Genomic DNA, 23,419 nt, shown 5'->3' on the forward strand with positions numbered 1-23,419 from the left:
AAATAAATGTTTTTTTAAAATGCACTTTTTGGTATAGTTGAATTTATCTCTATCGTTTTATTGTCTCCTCTCATTTTTTCTCCTTCTTCCTTTCTTTCCTTGCTTTGGATCAGTAAATATTTTTTAGAATTCCATTTTAATTCATCTAATGCTCTTTTAGCTATGCTGCCTTGTGTCATTTTTTTAGTGATTTCTCTGGTGAATGCAGTGTTCATCCTTCCCATAGTCTGTTTAGAATTAGTATTTTGGTATTTTTGTATGAAAATGTATTTTGTAGAAAATGTGGTATTTTGTAGAAAATGTAAAAACCTTGGGGCTGTATTAGAGTGCTTTTCCTCTCTCTACTCTGTCCTTTACGTGACAGTTGTGTTATGTGTCACCCCATAAGACAATGTTTTAACTTTACTTAAGTTATTGTGTGTATTATGTTTTAATGGGGCTCCATCCCAGGACACTGAAATCATGATCTGAGCCAAAGACAGAGGCTTAACCGACTAAGCCACCCAGGTGCTCTGTTGTATATGTATTAAAGAAATTAAGAGAAAGATACTTACATATTTACCTGGGTTGCTGTTTCTGATGCTCTGCCTTCTTTCTTGAAGATCCAGGTTTCCATCTGGTAACATTTCCATTCAGCCTACAGAATTACAGCATTTCTTTTCCTGCTGGTCTGCTGTTTAAGACTTTAAAGATGTACCATTGTCTTCTGGAAAGTTAGCTGTCATTCACATTATTTTTTTTTTTTAAGATTTTATTTATTTATTTGACAGAGTTCACAAGTAGGCAAAGGCAGGCAGAGAGAGATGGGGGGAAAGCAGGCTCCCCGCTGACCAGAGAGCCCGTTGTGGGGCTAGATCCCAGGACCCTGGCACCAGGACTTGAGCTGAAGGCAGAGGCTTTAACTCACTGGGCCACCCAGGCGCCCCTGTCATTCACATTATTTTTTTTTTTTTAAAGATTTTATTTATTTATTTGACAGAGAGAAATCACAAGTAGATGGAGAGGCAGGCAGAGAGAGAGGAAGGGAAGCAGGCTCCCTGCTGAGCAGAGAGCCCGATGCGGGACTCGATCCCAGGACCCTGAGATCATGACCTGAGCCGAAGGCAGCGGCTTAACCCACTGAGCCACCCAGGTGCCCCTGTCATTCATATTATTATTTTCCCATGTAATGTGTCACTTTTCTCTGGTTGCTTCCAAGATTTTTTTTTTTTTAATTGGTTTCCAGCAATTGGCTATGATGTGCCTGGGTGCTTTTCTTTAAAATTATCCTGCTCGTGGTTTACTGAGCTTTTTAGTCTGTAAATTGATGTCTTTGACAAACTTTGGGGGAAATTTTCAATCATTTCTTCAAGTATTTTTTTTTTTTTTTTTTTTTTTGCCCTGTTCTCTTTCTCCTCTCCTTTTGGAATTCCAGTTCATGTATATCTTTTTTCTTTTTTTCTGTCTATACCTGAGACCCTGTTCATTTATTTTTAGTCTTTTTTTCTCTGTTTCACACTGAATAATTCCTGTCAGTCTATTTTCAAGTTCACAGACTTTTCTCTGGTATCTCCACTTGGTAGTTAAGCCTCCTAATTATTTTTTAAATTTTAGATACTGTATTTTTTATGCCTAGAATTTTCACTTGGGTCTTCTCTTATAGTTTATGTCTCTGAAATTTTCCACCTTTAATTTTGAGCATATTTTGCTGTAGGTCATATAGGATTGTAATGACTGTTTTAAAACCCTCTGATTCCAACATCTGAATCTTCTTGGCACCAGTCGCCATTGATTGACCCTTCTCTTGCATAGGGGTCATGTTTTCCTGCTTCTCTGTGTGTGGAGTAACTTGTTACTGCATCCTGGACATGGTGGATGTTACCTTGTGGAGTCTTTAGATTCTGTTATATTCCTCTGAAGAGTAGTTCTTGTTTTCAGGTGGGTCATTAAACTGGTTGGAGCCCAGCCACAAACAGAACCGTTCGATTTTTTTATCCTTAATGGGCTGTTTCCAGTCTGCTCTACACATGCATGGTTCCAGGGGTCAGCCAGAGACTTAAAAGAGTTTATTCCCCAAACTGGGGGCTCCCTTTCTCTTACTCTCTCCTTTCTGCACACACACACGCCTTCCACCTTTTATGGTTACTCTACTCTCTCCTCTGGTTCTTTCAGCCAGAAAGTGTCTGCTCTCATCCAGAATGTGCCTGCTTTTGCTGATTTCTCCAGAGCCTTTTAGGCAGTCCTTTTGTTGTGGTTCCGAAGTCCATGGTTGGTATCCACAGGAGGTTTGGGGGGAGGCTGTAACTCGGCCTGCTGACCCGGCAGTGGCACTCTGTAGTAAATCGTTACATTATTCTTACCTGTTTCCCCCGTAAAAAGGGAGACTGTCCATTGGGATATGTAATTCCAGGAGAACAGTCTACATGTTTCTCATGGTTTAAAATACTGTGTCCGTATCTAAAGTACTTAAGATGTCATTATAAGGGGTGCCTGGGGGGCTCAGTCGGTTAAGCGTCTGCCCTTGGCTCTGGTCATGATCTCAGGGTCCTGGGACTGAGCCCCACATTGGGCCCCTTGCTCAGTGGAAAGCCTTCTTCCCCCTCCCCCTCTATCCCTCCCAGTTTGTGCACATGCACTCTCTTTCTTTGTCAAGTAGATAAATAATCCTTAACAAAGTAGATGTTGATATAAAAAGCAAAACCCTAGTAAGAACAGGTGCTTGGATGGCACAGTGTGTTAAGCGTCTGCCTTTGGCTCAGGTCATGACCCCAGGATCCTGTGATCGAGTTCCACACTGGGCCCTGCTTAGTGGGGAGCCTGCTTTGCCTCTGCTTCTCCCTCTGCCTCTCTGTATGTCTCTCATGAATAAATAAATACAATCTTTAAAAACAAACAATCATATTAAGAACAATGGTAGATGTAGAGGGGAAATGAGTGATTAAAACAAAAAAGTACCCCGTGTGTTTGGACGACTTTGCCTTACTTGGCTGCCCCTGTAGGCAGTTACATTTTTAATTCTTGCTTCCTCATGAGACATGGCCCTGCAGGACCACTAAACTGACCAAATGTCCTATGTCTGCGCATGGTGATGTTTGTGGTGATAAAAGTTGCATATTTTTTTTAAAGATTTTATTTATTTATTTGACAGACAGAGATCACAAGTAGGCTGAGAGGCAGGCAGAGAGAGAGAGGGGGAAACAGGCTCCCCGCTGAGCAGAGAGCCCAATGCAGGGCTCGATCCCAGGACTCTGGGATCATGACCTGAGCCGAAGGCAGAGGCTTTAACCCACTGAGCCACCCAGGCGCCCCAAAAGTTGCATATTTGTAACGAGAGCTGCTTCTGCACTAGAGGCTGGGGAGTTGGGAGAAGTTTGGGGACTCTTGCCTTCCTTGAGTTTGGTACTAAGAAACAGACTTGTTCCTGCCCTGGGGTGGTGACTCGTTCTCTGTGAGCAAAGTCAGTAGTAGAGGGGTGGCTGGGGGACTGAGTTGGTTATGTGTCCGAATGTTGTATGGATCTGAGGGTTGTGAGGTCAAGCCGGGCTCCGCACTGGTGTGGAGCCTACTTTAAAAAAACAACAACAACCTAGAAACGCCACAAGCTGGCTTAGAGCTGCAGTTCGAAACAAGTGGCCAGTGGCATCAGAAGTAAGCGCTGTGAATTCCCAGCGGGAGGGGCGCTTACAGGGTGTGGGGATGGGAGGACCTCACACTGGACTCTGAAGCAGTTGGGGCGGAGAGAGGGACATGCTTGCAGCCGGGGGAGACGGTGTGAGCGCTGGCAGGGGTGTGTGCGGTGTCAGATCCTAACTATCGTTCCCACTTTGTGTGACCCCGAAGCACCGCACAGTTGAACACGCAGTGCTTGCCGCCTGGCACCGAGGCTTGTGGTGTTTCCTTCAGGGTGTAGAGCAGCGTGAAGACAGCTGCGGTGTAGGTAGTGTTCGTGTCTCCCTCGGGCGGAGTCCCCTTTTTGGTTTACTTGTCCAGGCAGCACGGAAAGTTGCTCTCAGCAGTGCTGTTGATCTAGTCTTGGAATTATAAGGGGAAGTCTGAAAGCCCTGGCTGGAAATACGGATTGGTTGTTGGTTCCTTTTTCCTAATGAGGAGGACTTCTGTTTCTCCCATCATGAATAGCAGATTATTCCAAAAAGATCATACTCAGTGGGAGAAATAACAGGAGTAGGGAAAGTGAGACATAGGAAAACGGTGTTGAATCTTGGCGTGAGGAAGGCCTTTACCAGTAGGACTGATTTTGGAAGGCCTCGACCTCACCCAGGACAGCTGCGTCAAAGTCACGGAGTCCACGGCCACGCTTGGTCTTCTCCCCAGCCGGAAGGTGGAACAGAAACTATGCCGGTGCTAGAAGCTGCGCGAGGTACCACCGATGACTCTGCCACAACCCACCATCATTTACGCCCAGCATCTGGGCCATTAACCCCTGTAGCGACTCGACTGTGAGTGTGGAGGCGTCACCGACGCGCTGTTCTCCACAACTGATGTCTGGGCGATGGGGGGCCCCCTGGGAGGAGCACACGGGGGCCGTCTGGAGGACCCAGCTGCCCCAGACATGCTGACATGGAGCCTGGACCTCGCCCATGTCCTCTCCAGATGCCAGAATGGCGAGCAGGACAAGGATGCGGGGAGGGGGCTGGTGGCAGGGAGACTAAGGCAGCCCCTGGGCCCACGGCCAGGCTGCTCCTCTGTATGGGGACACGGTGTGTGCTGGTGCCTGCCGTCGTCGTCATTGTCATACTAGGTACAGCTTACTGGAAAACCACAACAAAGAATGACTACATGAAACTATGAGGTGCTCTTTCAAGTCAGTCAGAAAAATATTATAGTAGAAAAATGATCATAGAGTATCAACAGTTCATCATGAAAAAAAGAAAAAATGTTTAAAAATAAGGATAGGTGCTCAGTCTTGCTCGTATCAAGAGAAATGTAAATGAAAACTACAGTAAAAAGGTGGGCAAAGGTCCAGAGCTTCCCTAATGCCATCTTGGCGGGTGTGTGAGGTGACCCCGCCCATGCTGCTGCCGGGATGTGAGCCAGCGGTCCCTGGAGGGTGACTTGGCAGCATCGGCCACGGTGTAAACTGGACATAACCTGGGACCTGGTGATCCCACTTATAGATCTGTACCCTGATGTGTGTCCGTGCAGGAATGAGATGACACATGTATGAGAACGTTCCTTAGAGTTCTATTTTCTGCTTTGAAACTTTCTGTTCTGGAGTATTTTGAACCTTAACCGAGCTGATCCAGCGGGAGTATGCAGGGCCCCCTTCCCTTACTTTCTCCTGATGTTAGTTAGCATCTTGTGTCACCGTGGTACGAGGATTAGAAACTGCAGTAGCCGTGGTGCTTGCCTGCGGGCCCGTCTTGCGCACTTGAGCCCGGTTCCCCACCGACGTTCTTCTCTGTCCAGGACCCTACACTGCAGGGCCTTTCGGGCTGTGATGGTTCCTCGGTCTGGGGGTGTCCTTCATTACTGGGACAGCCAAAAAGAGTACTGCCCCTGATTTCATAGATAGCCCTAGAACAGGGTTTGTTTGGTGGTGGTTTTATGATTAGGTTGAGAGGCATTTTTGGCAAGACCGGGGGAGGGAGGCCCTGCCCTCCCACGCTACCACGATTGCAGGGCATTGACCCATCTTCTTCCTGGTGATGGTGACTGTGGTCATTTGGTCAGGAGGTATCTGCCACTTCTCGGCAAACGACTGGTTTTCTCTTTGAAATCGATGGTGTCTTGTAGGGGATCCTATGAGACTGTGCAAATGTTCTCATGGATATTTAAACTATCAGCCGTTTGTACCCGTCACAGCTGCTGCTGTGCTTGCGCTGTGGTGACAGTATCCTCCATTTCTTAGACACTAGTTGATTCTGCTGTGAGGAAGAGGTCTTTTCTCCCCCGTTGGTTTACAAGTCCTTCAAGCACGGACTAACAGATAATTAGTTTATTCGCTGGCTGTAAGCTTACTGCGCGGACCATTACCCTCTTGTTGCCCAGACGGTCCTAGATTTTTCCTTCGGGGTTGCCTTCCTGTTGGGAGCCTGTGCACTCTTGAAGCACCCCATCCTTGGGTCCCTTCCTCCCTTTCTGGCACCACCTTTGTGTTCGTCAGCAGCCCCGGAGAACAGCATTTACACACCAGGGTCTGGGTGCCGGGAAGGTGACCGTCCAGCACAGCTCGAGGACTGAGGTGTTTCCAGAGACAGGGACTTGCAGGTGTGCTCATTGCTGCTGCTGTTTCCTGGCCTCCGGGCCAGACATGCACACACATGTGTGAATACATGCGCGCGCGCGCACACACACACACACACACCCATGTTTGAGACTCGCATCCATTTCCAGTGTGGTGCCGCCAGGCCTCTTCCCCCGCCTCCTCCGGCGACTGCTTCCTCCTGACTCGGGACCCATAGGGTACTTAATTGCCTGAGCTGAGTAGCTGCCGGAAACGGTTTTCAAGGCGGTGAGGATGCTGCTGCAGTGACCGTGTGTGGTACTCTCGGAGGCTCCCTCGACAGCCACAGCACCATTTTGGGGGGGGGTTGGGTTTCTTTTAGATTTTATTTATTCCCGAGAGACAGAGGCAGAGGGAGAAGCAAACTCCCCAAGGAGCAGGGAGCCTGATGTGGAATTCGATCCCAAGACCCTGGGATCATGACCCCAGCCGAAGGCAGGTACTTAACCAACTGAGCACCCAGGTACCCTCCCCCCCCACCCCCAGCACCATTTTCTGAAGCCACTTAGGTTAGTTCTTGTCCTTTAGGTGCTTATGTTCATAAAATGGCTCTGGGCATCTGCTACAGTTTCTTTGAGTGTTCCCCACACCCCATAGGCGCTTCTGGTTTCTCTTCGGTCGTGCGAGAACCGTGGTTCTGAGAGTTGGATACACAAAAGGGCATACACAGAAAGGTCACATTCCCCTCAGCTCTGCTGTCTTGTCCCCACCCCCTCACTCTTTTTGTCTCGTCCCCATGTTATGGGGTTGAGTTGCTGCCTCCCAAAAAGATGCTGAAATCCTGACCTCTGTGACCTGTCCGTGTGAGGTTATTTGGAAATTGGGTCTTTGCTGCTGACCAAGTTAAGATGAGGCTGTTAGGGCCGGCCTGGTCCAGCGTGACTGTGTCTTTATGAAGCGGTGGGATTTGGACGCAGAGTGACACGCAAGAGGGACGACACCATGTCCAAGCCGAGGGATGCCAGAGGCTATGGAACCGAGGAGAGGGGCTCATAGCAGGTTCTTCTCACGGTCTCAGAAGGAGCCAACCCCACCAACACTCTGATTTCAGACTTCTGGCCTCTAGAACTTGAGATGGACGGTTGCTGTGGTTTCAGCTGCACAGTCCGTGGTGCTTGGCCACAGCAAGCCCAGGAAATGGCACACACTTCTTCTAGGTAATCCGTTTCTTACGGTTTGAATTGTGTGCCCCCAAAAGATATGTCGGGGTGCTACTGCTGGATACTGTGTTAGTGTCCTTGTCTGCAAACGGGGTCTTTGCAGGTGTACATAAAGAGGAGGGTGTACTGAATTGGAAGCCCCAAATCCAGCATCACTGGTGTGTCTGACGCAGAGATCGGGACACAGGGGAGACACACCCGGGGAGTGACAACAGGTGGAGATCAGAGCCAGGCTGCTATGAGTCAGGGACACAGGGACTGCTGGCAGCACCATGAGCCGGCAGAGGTATGGACCGACCTCTCAGAGTCTCTGCAAGGAACCTACCCTGCCGACACCTTGGTCTTGGACTTCTGGCCACCAGAACCACGAGGGGCTGTTTGGGCTGTTGTTAGCCCTCTGGCGGGGGTGCAGCCCGGGAAAACGATCTCACAGGTTTCTGGTTCCTCCTGCCTGTGTCTCTTGTGCATGGGGGCGTGAAACATGCACATCTTTTGCACGACTCCTGCCATCCGTACAGCAGGGTGATGTGCTGTAGGGACTCTTTGGCGCTATGGGGCATTATTTCTAACAGCACAAGCCTGGAAGCAACTTAAACCTCCAGCAGTTGGGTCCTAAACACGGAGCCACTGCCGTGGGATGTTACTTGTTTGTTAAAAACGAGTAAGGAGCTCTGTGTGCTGAAATGGAATTATCTGTGGGATGTGTTTTTTGTTTTTATTTAAAAATTTTTAAAGATTTTTAACATTTGAGAGAGAGAAAGCATGAGAGGGGAAGGTCAGCGGGAAGCCCGATGCAGGACTCGATTTGAGACTAGCAGGATCATGACCTGGGCGGAAGGCAGAGGCTTAACCTCCTGAGCCATCCTGGTGCCCTTATTTAGATACTTTTTAAGGTGTAGTGCATAGAGGTAAAGGCAAAGGTCATGTTATTTGTAAATCAGGAATAAGCTTAAAGGAAAGGCCAGTTTTTATACCCTGTAGGAACGTGCAAGTTGATAGTGTTGTTTTGAAACCTCCAGGTCCTTCCTGGTCGTTGTGAATCATTCCTTTCTGACTGGACAGGGGGCAGCTCCCGCAGATCTAGACTTTCATACAGGGCGTCCTGCGGTGTCTGACCTGCCTCCTGGAAAGCCTTGGGCATTAAGCACCGACTAAACCAAGCCTGCTTTGGCTTGCTTGATGGTCGTGGAGTCCGTGAGCAATGCTGTCCTGAAGGGCTGCTGCTGGGGCGGGCTCTGTCTTGCCGGGTGGGCTGGAGGTGTCTGCAGAGGGCGGCTGTCCTGCACGCCAGGCTGCAGACAGCTGGGGCGGGGGCTTTGCCTTCCTCCCTCGCTGTTCCTTACTTAGTCCACTTGCTGGGAAGAAGTCAGAGAACTATCGTGAAACACCACGAGCCCCCTTCCTGAGTATGAGGTAGGGGAGATCATTTGCTGGTTTTTAGCTTTTAAATACACTAATTTTTTTTTTTTTTTAAATGACAGTTGTGGGGGCACCTGGGTGGCTCAGTCGTCAGCCTCCAGCTAAAGTCGTGATCCCGGGGTCCTGGGATCGAGCCCTGCATCGGGCTCCCAGCTCAGCACGGAGACTGCTTCTCCCTCTCCATCTGCCTCTCCCTCACCTCATGCCCTCTCTTGCTCTCTGTCAAATAAATAAAATCTGTAAAAAAATAATAATAATAAATAATAAAATGTTCTTTTTTAAAAAACCTGACAGTTTTGGACAAAAAGGAAAACTCTTCATTGAGGTCTCTTTAGAACATGGTGAGGACTATTTCGGAACATTAATATAAAAATTTGGATCCCTCTTAGGGCTGTATTTTTTTCCTTCTCTTTTTCATGATTGTCACAGAGTAAGGAAGGCTGCTGTGTGCGACTTGGGCTCTGGGACACCATGAGCACCGAGGCACACTGGACCTTGGTGGGTTTGTGCAAGATCTCTCTGGGGCCCCTGTGGGCAGTGGGGACGAAGGCTTCTGCCCACGTCCTGCCCCTCTGCCTGAGTTGGGATTTCTTCTTGGAATTTGATATGTGTAAGGGTATGTCGCCAAAGTGTATGCTGACGTGCCCGCCACGTGTCCAGCCCTGCCACCCCGAGTGCACCCAGTCCCATCCGAGATGTCCACTGCTGCTCAGCGTCCGGTCACTTCGATTGCCCCTGGGGGACAGTGGGGCTTTTGAGCACCGGCCTGCCTTAGAGATCCCCACGGGAGCGTTTGCAGGACCCAGCAGACGTGCTTCCGATGTCTTACTCAGTGTTCTTCCTGCATGTTTGTCTTTCCAGGAAAACCTTTTCTGTGTTCTTGGCGGACCCCGGCCTTGTCCAGGAGCCCCAGGCAAAGCCTGGCGTCGAGCTTCCAGGCTGGGCGGTTCTTCAGCTCACAGGCCGCGGAGGGCCAGACGGAGGAGCCCCTGCACTCCATTATCAGCAGCACCGAGACTGTGCAGGGTACTGTGAAACCGGGCAGGGGAAGCGCTTGAGGCAGACAGTGATGGATAGAGCCACACACTTGCTTTAGTCAAAGGTCTTAGTCGGAGGGAGGGTTCCCCCAAACAAAGCATCCTCCGGTTCCGGCTTGGCCAGGAGCTGCTCACAGTCGTCCTGGTGTGTCTTGCCCCCTCTGGTGGTCACCCGTGAGCTTGCGGCTGGCCCCCTTTCTCGGAGTGGGGATTCACGGCACATCTGCTAGTGATCATGGAAGCAGGGTGTAAACCCGGCATTGGCCGAGCCGACGCAGACCTGCCCTCTCGAGCTGGCCTGTCAGCTCAGGAGTCTAGAAAAGCCGGCTCCAGAGCCCATTGAGAGCTGGTCCCCACATGTGTCCATTTCTGACTTTCACATGAGAGGACAACACAGTCTCTGATGTTTGGGTTAAGAAGTGAGGTCTTATTTGTTTGCTTTCTGAATAATTAATTTGGAAACAGCTTTATTTTTTTCTAAGATTTTATTTATTTGACAGAGTGAGAGAGCACAACCAGGCAAAGCAGCAGTGGGAGAGGGAGAAGCACGATCCCCACTGAGCAGGGAGCCTAATGTGGGGCCCAATCCCAGGATCCTGGGATCATGACCTGAGCCAAAGGGAGTCGCTTAACCAGCTGAGCTAGCTTGGGACCCCAGAAACCACAGTTTTGAAGAATAGAATCTAGGGTCTGATTGTTAGAGCCAGTCTGATTCTCATGTCCTTGGGAAGTGCCACCCTCAACAGACCCTTGAGCTGTCCTAAAGCGACAGGTCTCAGTGGTGGGAAGCAGGGGAGGTTCCCTTTGCCCCTTCCAGTGGCGAGAGGGGGGGCCCCTGGCTTGTCCTCTCTGATGCCTCCTGCTTGAGAACCCCAGTGACTTCATTTCTTTTTCACTTTTTTTTTTAAGGAAGGGTTACTTTGTTTATTTATTTATTTTTTTTTTTAAAGATTCTATTTATTTATCAGGGAGAGAGAGCGAGCACAGGCAGACAGAATGGCAGGCAGAGGCAGAGGAAGAAGCAGGCTCCCTGCTGAGCAAGGAGCCCAATGTGGGACTCGATCCCAGGATGCCGGGATCATGACCTGAGCCAAAGGCAGCTGCTTAACCAACTGAGCCACCCAGGCGTCCCACACTTTTTTTTTTTTTAAAGATTTATTTTAAAGTAATCTCTACACCCAACGTGGGGTTAAACTCACAACCCCCAAGGTCAAGAGTCGCACGCTGCACTGACTCAGCCGGCTGGGGACCCCTTTTGTTCACTCTTTTGAAAAATGTTTAAAATTCGTTACCTGAAACATTCTTCTGAATGTTATATCGCGTATTCTTCCATGAAAATAGAAACTGCATTTTACTGCGTCTGTCTGTGATTCATTACCAGGTTCCGTTTCCAAACACGAGTTCCAGGCTGAGACAAAGAAGCTTCTGGACATTGTTGCCCGTTCCTTGTACTCAGAGAAAGAGGTGCTGTGTCCGTTCCTCAGTCCCGCTGCTAGTGGCGTTTCCTTTTGGGAAAAAAAAAACACAAAACGATTTTTATGTTGCTTTAGAGACATGCCAGGTAGTATAACAGCTGTAAGAACGCATCAGATTTGGACAGATCTGGATCTTAGCTACCAGCACGAGTGTTTTCATTAAATCCATTTGGGTTTCATGGACGGAGAGGCTCCGAGGATTGTGCTAGATTGACTCTGGAAGTTATTTTTGCTGATGGTTTAGAATCCCTCCTCTCCCGCCCCAACCCCTCGATACTGGCATGGGGGCCCTGGGGTTCACTTCTGTGGGGGTGGCAGTATGCTCGGTGGCACTGCGTTACTGTGTCACCTGGTGGGTGGCCACCAGATGGACGGTGGGACTGCGGGAGCAAAGCCCCCGGCCCCATGTGGAGAGAGCAGGGACTGGGAGGAGCGACAGACTGTGGGAGAAGTGAGAACAAACGGTCCCTCGTGTCCATGCTCGTATTGCTAGAGTGCAGAGGGGAATTTTGAGGAAGGGTAAAGCACCAAACTCCGAAGTTAAGAGAGACTTTTTGGGAAATACTTTCCGGTCTCGTGCTGCTGCATACCCTGTTCAGGCATCCCCGTGAGCTCCAGCTTCTGTGCTCTTGGGGTCCCATCACCACGCTTCCTCTTGCATCTGCAGGAGGAAGGTGTGTTTGAGGGAAGGTGCTTCTCAGATACAGACGGGTGGTTGCGCCATGTGGCCCTTTCCTCCCCTGAGCGCGGCAGGCCTTTGTTGAAGGAAGCCAGAGAGTTCTTTTCAAGGAGTAGAAGAAACAGGTATTGGGGGATATTTTGACATCCCTGTCCAGAGTTGGGCAAGCAGTGGGGGCACGGGGCTCTTCAGGATGGAGCCGACGTCGCAGGTTGGCACCTGCTTGATTTTCAGGACAGAGCAGCAAGGTTCGGGTTCACTCCTTAAAAGCAGCTGCATCAGGGAGAAGCCCTGGGCCTTCAGTCATTTTGGGACCTGCCCTGGAGAAACCGTCTCTGAGAAAAGTGGGAAGTCTTTATGGTTAAAACACGCAATATACTTTGGCATTTCTCCCCCGACTTGGAATAAACACTGCGGCTGCTGACCAGGACGGCCTGCAGCACTTGCACCTTCTTTCTCCTTCCGCAGGTGTTCATACGCGAGCTGGTCTCCAACGCCAGTGACGCCCTGGAGAAGCTGCGCCACAGGCTGCTGTCAGAAGGCCGGACGCTGCCGGAAATGGAGATCCACTTGCAGACGGACGCCGAGAAAGGCACCATCACCATCCAGGTGGGTCTCTGGGTGTCCTGCCGCGGGCACCGGCCCTCTGCGCTCCTAGGCCAGGGGAGCTGGACGGGCCTTTTTGTTCTTTCTCCAGGCTCCAAGTGACGTGCCATCTGCACGTCAAGAGTTGTCGACTCTTGTTTTAGTTTGCTGTAAAAATAATGCTTGTTCAATATAGAAAATTTGAAAACACAGACACACAGAAAAGCAGGTTTAGAATTGCCCCATCATTTGAGGCTGACGACTGTTAGCATGGGTTTTTGATGTCTGCGTTTATTTACACAGCTAAACATTGTTAAGTTCTGTTATTTTTAGTGCTCCCTTTTTACATTTTTTTTTTAAGATTGTTTATTTATTAGAGAGAGAAAGCGTGAGAGGGGAGAAGGTCAGAGGGAGAAGCAGACCGCCAGTGTACCGCCAGTGTAGCTAGGAGCCCAGTGTGGGACTCGATCCCAGGACTCCGGGATCATGACCTGAGCCAAAGGCAGTGGCTTAACCAACAGAGCCACCTGGGTGCCCCCTTTTTACATTTTTAACTGTAGTTTTCCTCCCGTAATGCATGTTTCCCCGCGTCATTGAATAACCTGCAGTACTGTCTCGTCACAGCCTGCCGTTCGGATCGGTGGTCTTGCTTTAAATGAAGCAGTACTCGAGGCTTCTGTAGCCTCTTGAAAATAGCAAGGTCAGAAAGAAAACAGAAGCAAGGGACTCCTCAAGCCGTGGTTGAGGGACCCCGTGTTGCCGAAACAGCTTCTTCAGGGTCTGGGGTGATGGCCGAACTGGGGGGACACCTGCAAGGCGGAAGGGTGAGCGTCGGGGGCTCTGAGCGGATGCTTCCGACCCAGGCTTGAGGGAGCTGGGTTTGGCTGCTTGGGACGGTGCTGGCGGGGGTCTATTGTGCCGTCTTGTGGCTCGTTCCATCTGGGCTGCATTCGGGTGCCGTTTCTACGGCTGTTGTAGGAAGCTTTACTGACGTAAGATTTACACACAGAAAAATTCAGCGGCCTCAAGTGCACACATTGCTAGTGCGCCGCCATCCTGATTCCTTCCCCCAGACCTCCACTCCCTCCCAGCCCGTCAACCATGCATGTGCTCTCTGCCCCTTCGGGTTTATATTTTCTAGAATTCCATAGAAACACAGTTTGGTCTGACTTGCCCTCTGCAGAATGCTGTGAGCTTCACCCCGGTGCAGTGCGTGTCCCGTTTTCTCCCGGAGAAGTGTTCTGCCTCACGTGTGGCACGCGCTCAGGGTTCACTCCCCATGACGCGCCTTCGGCTTGTTTCCAGTTTGGGGTGTTACGAGTAAAGCTGCTCTGGACACGTGTTTTCATTTCTCTCAGGTGCATGCCTAAGAGTGGGGATGCTGGCTCCAGGAGAGTGTGTAACTGAGTCGCCAGCCACCTGCAGCTGGTGTCCCCACGTGCTTGCCTGGCAGTGGTGGCTGGAGGCCACTGCTGTGGTCCTTGCCAGTGCCAGCTACTGTCGGCCACAGAGATTGGGGCCGTTCCAGCGGCTGGGTGAGGTTTTTTGTTTTGTTTTTTTAACGATTTTATTTATTTTATTTGACAGAGATCACAAGCAGGCAGAGAGGCAGGCAGAGAGAGGAGGAAGCGGGCTCCCTGCTGAGCAGAGAGCCCGATGCGGGGCTCGATCCAAGGACCCTGGGATCATGACCCGAGCTGAAGGCAGAGGCATTAACCCACTGAGCCATGCAGGCATCACTGTTTTTTTTTTGTTTTTTTTTTTTAATTAAGAGCACTAGAGAGGGAGAACCGAGCAAGCATGACGGGGCAGAGGGAGAAGGAGAAGCAAGGAGCCCAATATGAGGCTTAATCCCGGGACCCAGGGGTCATGATCTGAGCGTGAGGCAGACCCATAACCGACTGAGCCGCCCGGGCGCCCATGGTGGGTTTGTTGTTGTTTTTAATTTTTTTTTTATTTATTCAACAGAGAGAGGGAGAGAGATCACAAGTAGGCAGAGAGGCAGGCAGAGAGAGAGGGAAACAGGCTCCCTGCTTAGGGACCCTGAGATCATGACCTGAGCCGAAGGCAGAGGCTTTAACCCACTGAGGCGCCCCGACGGTGGGATTTTAATGGACGTTTCCCTCATGATTCATGGTCAGTCGTGAGCATCTTGTCAGGTGTTTACCGTTTCTGTATCTTCCTTGTGAAATGTCCAGATTTCTGATTCATCTTTTTTAAAGATTGTATTTATTTATTTATTTGAAAGAGAGAGAGAGAGCATGAGAGGGGAGAAGGTCAGAGGGAGAAGCAGACTCCCTGCTGAGCAGGGCGCCTGATGCGGACTCGATCCGGGGACTCCAAGATCATGACCTGAGCCGGAGGCAGCCACTTAACCAGCTGAGCCACCCAGGCGCCTTTCTGATTCATTTTTAATCAAGTCGTTTTTTTTTTTTAATTGGGTTACAAGACTTCTTTATACATTCTGGATCTAAGATCCATATCAGATACATACTTTGCAAGTATTTTTTTCCCAGTCTGTGGTTTGCCTTTTAATTTTCATGGTGGTTTTTGAAAAGCAAAAGATTTTAATTGTCGTGAAGCCTGGTTGATCACTTTTTCCTTTTGTCGCATGCTTTTAGGAACTTAAGAAATCTCTGCCTCTTCCACGGTCCGATTTCCTCCCATGTTTTCATGTAGAAGCTGTGCAGTCTTTGCCCATCCTCTGTGCATCTGAGCTGTTGGGGGCCTGGTGTGAGGGGGGCCGAGGGTGGGTGCAGTTTCAGTGCCATCTGCTTTCCTTTCCCGTCGAGTTCTCTCGGAGCCTTTGTCGCAAATCAAGGGACATAATCTGTGCAGCTGTTTCTGGACTCTCTTCTGTCTCTTGGCTCTCTGGGTCTCTCTGCTAGCAGGGTTCGTTCTGGTGCGGCTCGGCCCCCAGGACTAGAACTGGTCCCCATAATGGCGTGTGCTTTGACTTCCCCGAGTCCTGCCTAGCACGTGTAACTGATGCCACTTGCCCCCTGGGGCTGTCCGCTCACGTCCGTCCCAGCTCCCAGGTGCTGGCCTTGGAGCTTAGCGTGCCTCTCTCCTCAGGACACTGGCATCGGGATGACACAGGAAGAGCTGGTAGCCAACCTGGGAACGATTGCCAGGTCAGGATCAAAGGTAAACCCCATCCTCCCCCACCCCCCATGGTCCCCTCCTCGGGTGCTGCATTTTCTGCCCCCTCAGGGCTCGGGGCTCTGTCCCCGAGGCCTCCCTGACCAGAGAGGGCAGGACCCAGCAGACTTCAGGTGCCAGCTCCGTGTTGGCGCTGTGGGGGCGCTTTATCCCTCACAGGGACCCCTGGCTTCTTTTCTTTGTAGACAAAGAGGTAGAATTCAGCACTTTTTCCGTAGCTAGAAATCAGCCAACCTCAGGCTCCAAGCCTGTCCGTCGGTCTGGAGTGCACCCTTCTGGCTCTGTGTTTCTCCATCACTCAGGACTTGCTTGAGGCGGAGGGGCAAGAGGTGGTCATCTTTCCTCTCCATCCTCAGCCCTGTTCACAAGAATAGGTCACGCCGGTGGGTGGTCAGCTCTGTGGGGAGGACGCGCCCCGGGGGTCGTGGCTGCCATGTGACCCTTGAGGGGTGGGTGGTCACAGGACCTCTGCCAGCAGCAAGTTGGAGGCTGGTGGCCCTGGGCTGCCTGTATGTCTCTCCTTGGTTTTGTGGGCCTATGTGCGGCCTAAAATGGTACCACGAAATGACAAAAGCACTTGAAATGGTCTAATCCTGGGTCCGAAGTGACTTGCAGAAATTCTGCCTTTAAGAAAGTCCGTTGCCATGACTGTTCTTCCCCGCCATTATTGGGATTCTGTTTCTGTCAAGGAAAGTCTGTGCTGTCGCATACATTAGCCACCAGCTACACCTGCCTGTTTGAATTTACGTTAAATGTAATTTAAAACTTGGCTCCTCGGGCACACCAGCCCCAGTGTGAGTGCTCGGTACCCAGATGTGGTCCGCAGCCACCCTTTTGGGCCACTTAGAACACTTTTGTCATCACAGACGGCGTCGTAGCAACAAGTATGTGTGTTTTACTGCATTTTTAATCTTAGAAACTTTGATAAATATGAGTCACAGAAATTAAGCACCTTCTGATACCATATTGAGCGTGAATGTAGTATATTCCGTTTACCCTTGAAGCTTGGAATCTGGGAGACCACCCCAGAAGACGCATTCAGGAGAACTGCGGGGGGGTCTCTCTTTCCATGCCCTGCCTGCTCAGACTGCCACCCCAACGACCGGGGAGTGTGGCTGGCAGGCCTGCTGCCAATAGGCAGGCTTACGTGCTCCGAGTCAGATACAGACCCAGTCCCCCTGCTGCCCAGCTGGGGCTCTCCAGGCTGGTCACCTCACCGCCTGCCTTAGTTCCTGGGCTAGACCACGTGGTGAAAAACCACTCAGTGTGGTTGTCTTGAGGATGAAGGGTGGTCCCCACCAGCACTAGGGGGACGGACACGGAGTCACAGACATCTCTTCTGCCGGGGGGAGGGGCTGCCCTCCGTCTGACCAGCCTTCGCTACCACAGGCCTTTCTGGATGCGCTGCAGAGCCAGGTGGAGGCCAGCAGCAAGATCATTGGCCAGTTCGGAGTGGGTTTCTACTCTGCTTTCATGGTGGCGGACAGAGTGGAAGTCTACTCCCGCTCAGTGGACCCGGGCAGCCCCGGTTACCAGTGGCTCTCAGATGGGTGAGTAAATGAGAGCAGGCTCACGTCACACATAGAGAGCTCCCTGGGGCCGCCACGGCTGGGCGCACCTGATGCGCACTGCACGAATCAGCTGGGGTATCAGCACTTCACTTGGAAAGTGAGAGTCTCCTGATGGTGTGCCATTGCGCCTTCCTGGGCTTCCTGTGTGAAGCCGGAACTGCACTCTTTGGGCAGCCGGTTACTCTCTCCCCTGCAGATGGCCCATGCCTTCTGTCCCTCATCCTTGTGCTCTGGAGTGTGGCCTGTGCCAGGTGGGGCTCCTTTGAGAGTCGCTGGCCTTAGGACCAGGCGGGCACCAGGCATCCTCTGCTCCAGGGCGGCCTCGCTGGACTCCGTTCTGTGGGAGTTCCTGGGTTTGGCTCATGGGCCTGCCCGCGCCTCCCCTGCCAGCTCAGGCCCGAGGAGTGGCCTTTTATAGAGGCTCGCTTGTTCCGCCTGCTTGGGGGCCGAGGCTCTCAGGGTCGCTGGGTGGATGTTCGGGAAGAATCTTGAAGCTCTGAGGAGAATTGGACCTTGGCCAAATGGAGGCTTGCACTTCAATAGGCTCAAACCTTCATTCCGAGTCCTTTCCCGGTAGAGTCTACTGTCTGCGGTGGGGCACCGGTGGCGCACACAAGAGGGGCTCTTTCGGACCCAGCCCGTCTCCCTCAGGCAGAACTGCCATTTCTGTTTAATTCTGAGAAGGCGGCGCTCAGAGGAGACGGGCCAGGGTTTGACAAGGCACTTCTGGGGGTGCGTCCCCCTCTCTTCTCTAAAAATGGTTTCTCTGCCTGAGGTTCAGAAACACGGGGTTGAGGGGGCTTAGTTTGAGTTAGGGGCGGTCCCTGGGCATCTGCTCTTTCTTTTCGGCATTGGGACCACCTTGGGTGACCCTAGAGCCCACGAGGTGACACATGATGGGGGAGCCACACCCTGCGGCCACGCTCCCCGGTAGAGACGCAGCAGCCGGGGGCTCAGCTGGGCTCAGAAGTGGTGGCGCTTAGGTTTGTCTCTGCGGGTGGGCTTGGGCCCTGCTTGCGACAGTCCCAGGAAGGGTGACTGGACGTGCGGTGGAGGCCCTGTCAGCCTCACTGTGTGCAGCTGGCTTTCTCTTTGCCACATCTTAGGTCTGGAGTGTTTGAAATCGCTGAAGCCTCGGGAGTGAGAACCGGGACCAAGATCATCCTGCACCTCAGGCCAGACAGCAAGGAGTTTGCCAGCGAGGCCCGCGTCCGAGGCAAGCGGGAGCCTGGGTGGTTGGGGGGGGGGTGCAGTGGTTAGGGCGCCGCTCGGGCTGGTTGCCTGTGCTGGCTGGCTCCATGCGGCTGTGGGAGGCCGGGCCTGCTGGCGCTGTGGGTTGGGTTCTGTCTTCTACCCTTGGTGGTTGCATGCGGTGCTTTCCCCGTCGACCCCCCGCCCTAGGCCCTGGGTTGTAAGATGCTTCCCGGGGTTTGGCCTGTGCCCGCTTCGCGGAGAACAAAAGCGGGGCTTCCTCGCGGTGGGCTTCTCGGCTGGGGCTGAACGGGTGCTTATCCAAGGTGCCGAGGGTTTCCAGGATTCACCATTAACCTCCCATATGTCAGCCACCAAGAAAGCGTGGGGGTTCGTGGTGGCTCGTGGTGGCTGGGGCCTCAGATCCCTGGTTCTTTTAAGAGTTCTGGTCACCCTACTGTGGCCTGGCTTCGCACCCGTGAAACCACTGGCCCAGAGCTGTCTGGCGTGTTGCGTCACTTCCAGAGCGCTTGTGTATCCGGAAGCTTCCTGTATTCATTGTTGGTGTGTGTTTTTTGTCTTTTCAAGATGTGGTGACAAAGTACAGTAACTTTGTCAGCTTCCCCTTGTACCTCAACGGCAGGCGCATGAACACCCTGCAGGTAAGACCCTCGGCTGCCTGGCGGGCTCAGGTGGCTGTGGGGAGTGGTTGGTACATTGCAGGGTCAGGGCTGAGTGGCGCTGGCAGAGGCCCAGCGTGGGGGTCCCTCGTGGAAGGCCAGGTCCCGACCCTTCTGTGTCCTGTCCACATGCACCATGTGCAGTTTGGCCGTCCTTCATGTGTTCACAAAGCCATAGTCTCTTCTAGAATGTTCTCACCCCAGAAAGGAATCTGCCTGCATTAGTAGTCGCTCCCTATCTCTCCTCCCCTTGCCCCCGACATGTCACATCAGTGGAATCAGACACCGAGACCTTTGTGTCTGGCTTCTCACCGTAACAGTTCTGAGGTTCATCCACACTGGAGCCCATGTCAGTTCTCCGTTCCTTTTACGGCAGAGTCGCAGTCCGTGGCTAGACATGTTTCTTTGTCCGTTCAGTTGTCGTATTTGTGATGTACCCCAGGCACGTGGCACCTCTGGGCTGGCCTTTCCAGACCCCCCTGTCCTGGGAGGGGGCCCTTGTTCTTGAGCCTCCTGTGCGTCTTTGTGAAACACCCCTTCCTCCCCATGCTGGAGTCGGGGGCGGGGGCTTGCCCCCAAGCCCCACCGCCCTGCTCTGTCCCATGGGCTGGGCCTTGTGTCATCTGCGGGTGCACTTGCCAGCACTTGGGCCAGCTTCCACGGCCCAGCTCTGTGGGGAGGGCACCGTTGAGCCTCTGTGTCCTCCTGTGTCCCCTTTTCCAGGCCGTCTGGATGATGGACCCCAAGGACGTGGGTGAGTGGCAGCACGAGGAGTTCTACCGCTACGTGGCTCAGGCCCATGACAAGCCCCGCTATACGCTGCACTACAGGACGGACGCGCCTCTCAACATCCGGAGTGTCTTCTATGTGCCCGACACGGTGAGGCCCAGCAGCGGGGGCGCGGCTGTCGGTCCGGGGCTGCTGCTCCATGGGGTGCGGGCGGGCCTCCCCCAGGGCGCCGGGAGCACTGGCCCTGAGTGGGGACAGAGCAGTATGGACATCCCAAGAATTAACTTGGTAGCATCCGAATAAAAGCAAAATTCCTGTCTCCGGTTAGGGGAGCAGGGTTTTTAGGTGAGGGGGTCCCGCGTGCTGTCTTGAGGTAGAGCAGAGATGTGCAGGCATGTAGGCCTGGCTGTCATAGAGCCACGGGGAGTCCCTCAGGGCAACATGTGGGTGCGCCCCCGAGCCACGGGGCCACATGGGGCTCTGTGGTGCTCTGATGCGTTGGTGGGCATTCCGTACTTGTGCCTGGCCTCTAAGACCCCCAGCTCAGCTGCATGGCGAAGGCTCTGATGAGTCCTGCAACAGGAAAGCCTGCTCCAGGGTTGGAAGAGGTTCCTGGCCTTTTCTGATTGCCACCCTTGTAACGCCCTGTGGCTCCCCCTTTTGGAAAGTGAGACCCTCGCTGCTGAGTTGTGCACGCCGGTGCCAGCGTGTCCAGGGGCTCGTTAGGACTGCAGAACCTCAGTGCCCCCGGGACCTCCTGAGTCAGAGTTCCCGTTTCAGCGGGTCCCAGTGTGGTGTGCGTGCAGGCTGCAGGCTTAGAGCAGGGCTTGGGGGACGATTGTGACTAGTTCAGGCTTCATAGGCCACACACGTCCTGGAGCCCTGCCCCCAGAGCAGGGACGCCCAGAGGCTGCAGAGGAGCCCATCTGCATTCTAAGAAACTGCAGACTCGGCAATTTGGATTTCACAATTTTTTTTTCCCAAAGATTTTATTTATTTATTTGACAGAGATCACAAGTAGTAGGGAAGCGGGCTCCCTGCTAAGCAGAGAGCCCCATGCAGGGGCCAATCCCAGGACCCTGGGATCATGACCTGAGCCAAAGGCAGAGACTTTAACCCACTGAGCCACCCAGGCACCCCATGGATTTCACGTATTTTTTTTTTTTTTTTTTTTTTTTTTTTTTTTTTTTTTTTTTTTTTTAAAGATTTTATTTATTTATTTGACAGCGGAGAGATCACAAGTAGGCAGAGAGGCAGGCAGAGAGAGAGAGGAAGGGAAGGAAGCAGGCTCCCTGCCGAGCAGAGAGCCCGATGTGGGACTCGATCCCAGGACCCTGAGATCATGACCTGAGCCGAAGGCAGCGGCTTAACCCACTGAGCCACCCAGGCGCCCCTCACGTATTTTTGACATAAGAAACCTTTGTCTGCTTTCACAGCCATTTAAAAGTGTACAAGTTGAAAAATAAAAGTGTACAAGTTGGGTGCCTGGCAGGTCAGTCGGTTAAGCATCTGACTCTTGGTTTTGGCTGGGGTTGTGATCTCATGTGTCGTGGGATTCTGTTTCCCTCTCCCTTTGCCCCTCCCTCCTCAAACAAATAAATAAATAACATTTGAAAAATAAATAACTGAAAACGAAGTGGACAAGTCGTTCTGGGGCCTACACCAGCCTGATGATGAGATGGATTTTCCCGTGGGCAGTGTCTGGTCCTTGGCCGCAGTGGGTTTGGCCCTGCTCACAGGGACATGCACTTTGCCGTCAGTGTCCTCCAGGGGGAAGGGGCGGGTGCTGCAGCTGCCCGGGGAAGCCCCACTCCCTGCTCCCCCTGCCGAGAGCGTGTAGGGCTCCTCCCTGGGCCTCCGACTTCTGACCTCTCTTCCTTCTGCATCCCCGCACACGCCCCACAGCTCCCCGGCGCAGACCACCGTAGGAAGGGGTGGTTCTCAGCGTCGTCCCCAGAACTCCCCAACACTGCTCTCTCCTCGCCCCCAGAAACCATCCATGTTTGACGTGAGCCGGGAGTTGGGGTCCAGCATCGCGCTGTACAGCCGCAAGGTCCTCATCCAGACCAAGGCCACTGATATCCTGCCTAAGTGGCTGCGCTTCGTTCGAGGTACAGGGCTCCGTGGCCGAGCTCCGCCGAGTGGGCCGCCGTGCTGCTGGCCAGGGACTGCGCGGCTCCCGGTGAGGGTGGGGGGTACTCGTCTGCCGTGGGTGCGGGGTCCGGCGCTGAGCAGCCTCCCACGGGAGCTTCCTGCTCCTCGGGAGCTTCCCGCTGGCCGCTCTGGTCATGCTGCTGTGACCAGGTTGTGTGCGTCTGCCTCAGACATCAGCAGGATTTGGGGGCCAGGAGGTGTTGCCCCACTGATCCTCCCCTCCGTGTCCTTTGCCAGTTTGCTGTCACCCAGTGACAGGCGGGGAGGCGGGGAGGCGGAGGGATGTGCAGTGAGGGCCGGGCAGAGCCACGGGCCTGCGAGCGTCCTGACGGCCCGTGTCTCGCGCAGGCGTGGTGGACAGCGAGGACATCCCCCTGAACCTCAGTCGGGAGCTCCTGCAGGAGAGCGCGCTCATCAGGTGAGCCGCCGGCGAGGGGGCTGCCCCCCTCTGCCCCCAAGGGTCCCGGCAGGGTGTGGTGCTGCGGTGCTGCGGCAGGCCCGGGCCTGGGGGGCTGTGTGTGGGGAGATGCACCCCCATTTGGACATGCTGGGGAGATGCCAGGCACGCCGCCTGTGAGGTAGAGAAGGCAGAGGACGACGGTTAGGAAGGATCTGATCGTGGTCCAGGAAGGTCACAGAGAGCATGAAGGCGCTCATCTCTCAGAGACGTCGCTCTGTAATTCCTGTGGGCGGAGGTGGCTGCGTTTCTCAGCTCCCCACCCTGACTGTAGCAATAGCTCCTGGCTCCTGAGTGCTGGCGCTCACCTGACTGACCGTGACCTTTCCCGGGCAGCCTCAGTTGTCTTTTGAGGGGGTGCCACCAGGTCATGGTTGCAGGAACAGTCCCAGACCAGTGAGGCCGGTCACTGGTGCACCTGGACTTGAATCCGTGTGTTACCAGGGGCAGGAGCTGCACAGTGACCGCAGCCGGGCACGTGGGGCCTGACTTGGGCGTTGTCGTCCCGTTGCTGGGGAAGTTCAGGTGGCACGTGATGAAGGGTGTCTGCCAGGTGTCTGTGTCACTTTAGTCCTTCCCCTTTGGAATTCAGCCGGCATACGTGGGGGTGGTATTTTGCAGCCGTGTGAACCGCTGGTCGCTTCATCAAACTGTTTTTAAGTTTTTATTTTTTTGAGAGAGAGCCAGGGAGCACAAGCAGGGGCAGAGGGAAGCAAACTCCCCACCAAGTAGGGAGCTCGACATGGGGCTCGGTCCCAGGACCCTGACAGCACAACCGAGCCACAGGCAGATATCCAACCGGCTGAGCCCCCTAAGTGCCCTGCTTCCTTGGACTTTCCGTGTATATTTGTTGTAGTATGTGTTCATTTTTAAATACCTGAAATTTATTTGTAGGAA

The 23,419-nt window shown here is 52.9% G+C and overlaps 1 protein-coding gene across 1 annotated transcript in view; it reads left to right on the forward strand.

The window, feature by feature from the left end:
- TRAP1 (TNF receptor associated protein 1) overlaps positions 1-23,419 on the forward strand; it is a 51,065-nt gene that overhangs the window by 17,593 nt on the left and 10,053 nt on the right. Inside the window, exons 2-11 of the mRNA XM_082713206.1 lie at positions 9,664-9,828; positions 11,221-11,303; positions 12,462-12,602; positions 15,654-15,725; positions 17,130-17,290; positions 18,418-18,527; positions 19,091-19,164; positions 19,906-20,061; positions 21,902-22,022; positions 22,414-22,483. Coding sequence (XP_082569332.1) covers positions 9,664-9,828; positions 11,221-11,303; positions 12,462-12,602; positions 15,654-15,725; positions 17,130-17,290; positions 18,418-18,527; positions 19,091-19,164; positions 19,906-20,061; positions 21,902-22,022; positions 22,414-22,483 — 1,153 coding nt within the window. The remainder of the gene's footprint in view (positions 1-9,663; positions 9,829-11,220; positions 11,304-12,461; positions 12,603-15,653; positions 15,726-17,129; positions 17,291-18,417; positions 18,528-19,090; positions 19,165-19,905; positions 20,062-21,901; positions 22,023-22,413; positions 22,484-23,419) is intronic.

This window comes from Mustela nivalis (assembly GCF_964662115.1).
Source record: "Mustela nivalis genome assembly, chromosome: 19".
NCBI lineage: Eukaryota > Metazoa > Chordata > Mammalia > Carnivora > Mustelidae > Mustela > Mustela nivalis.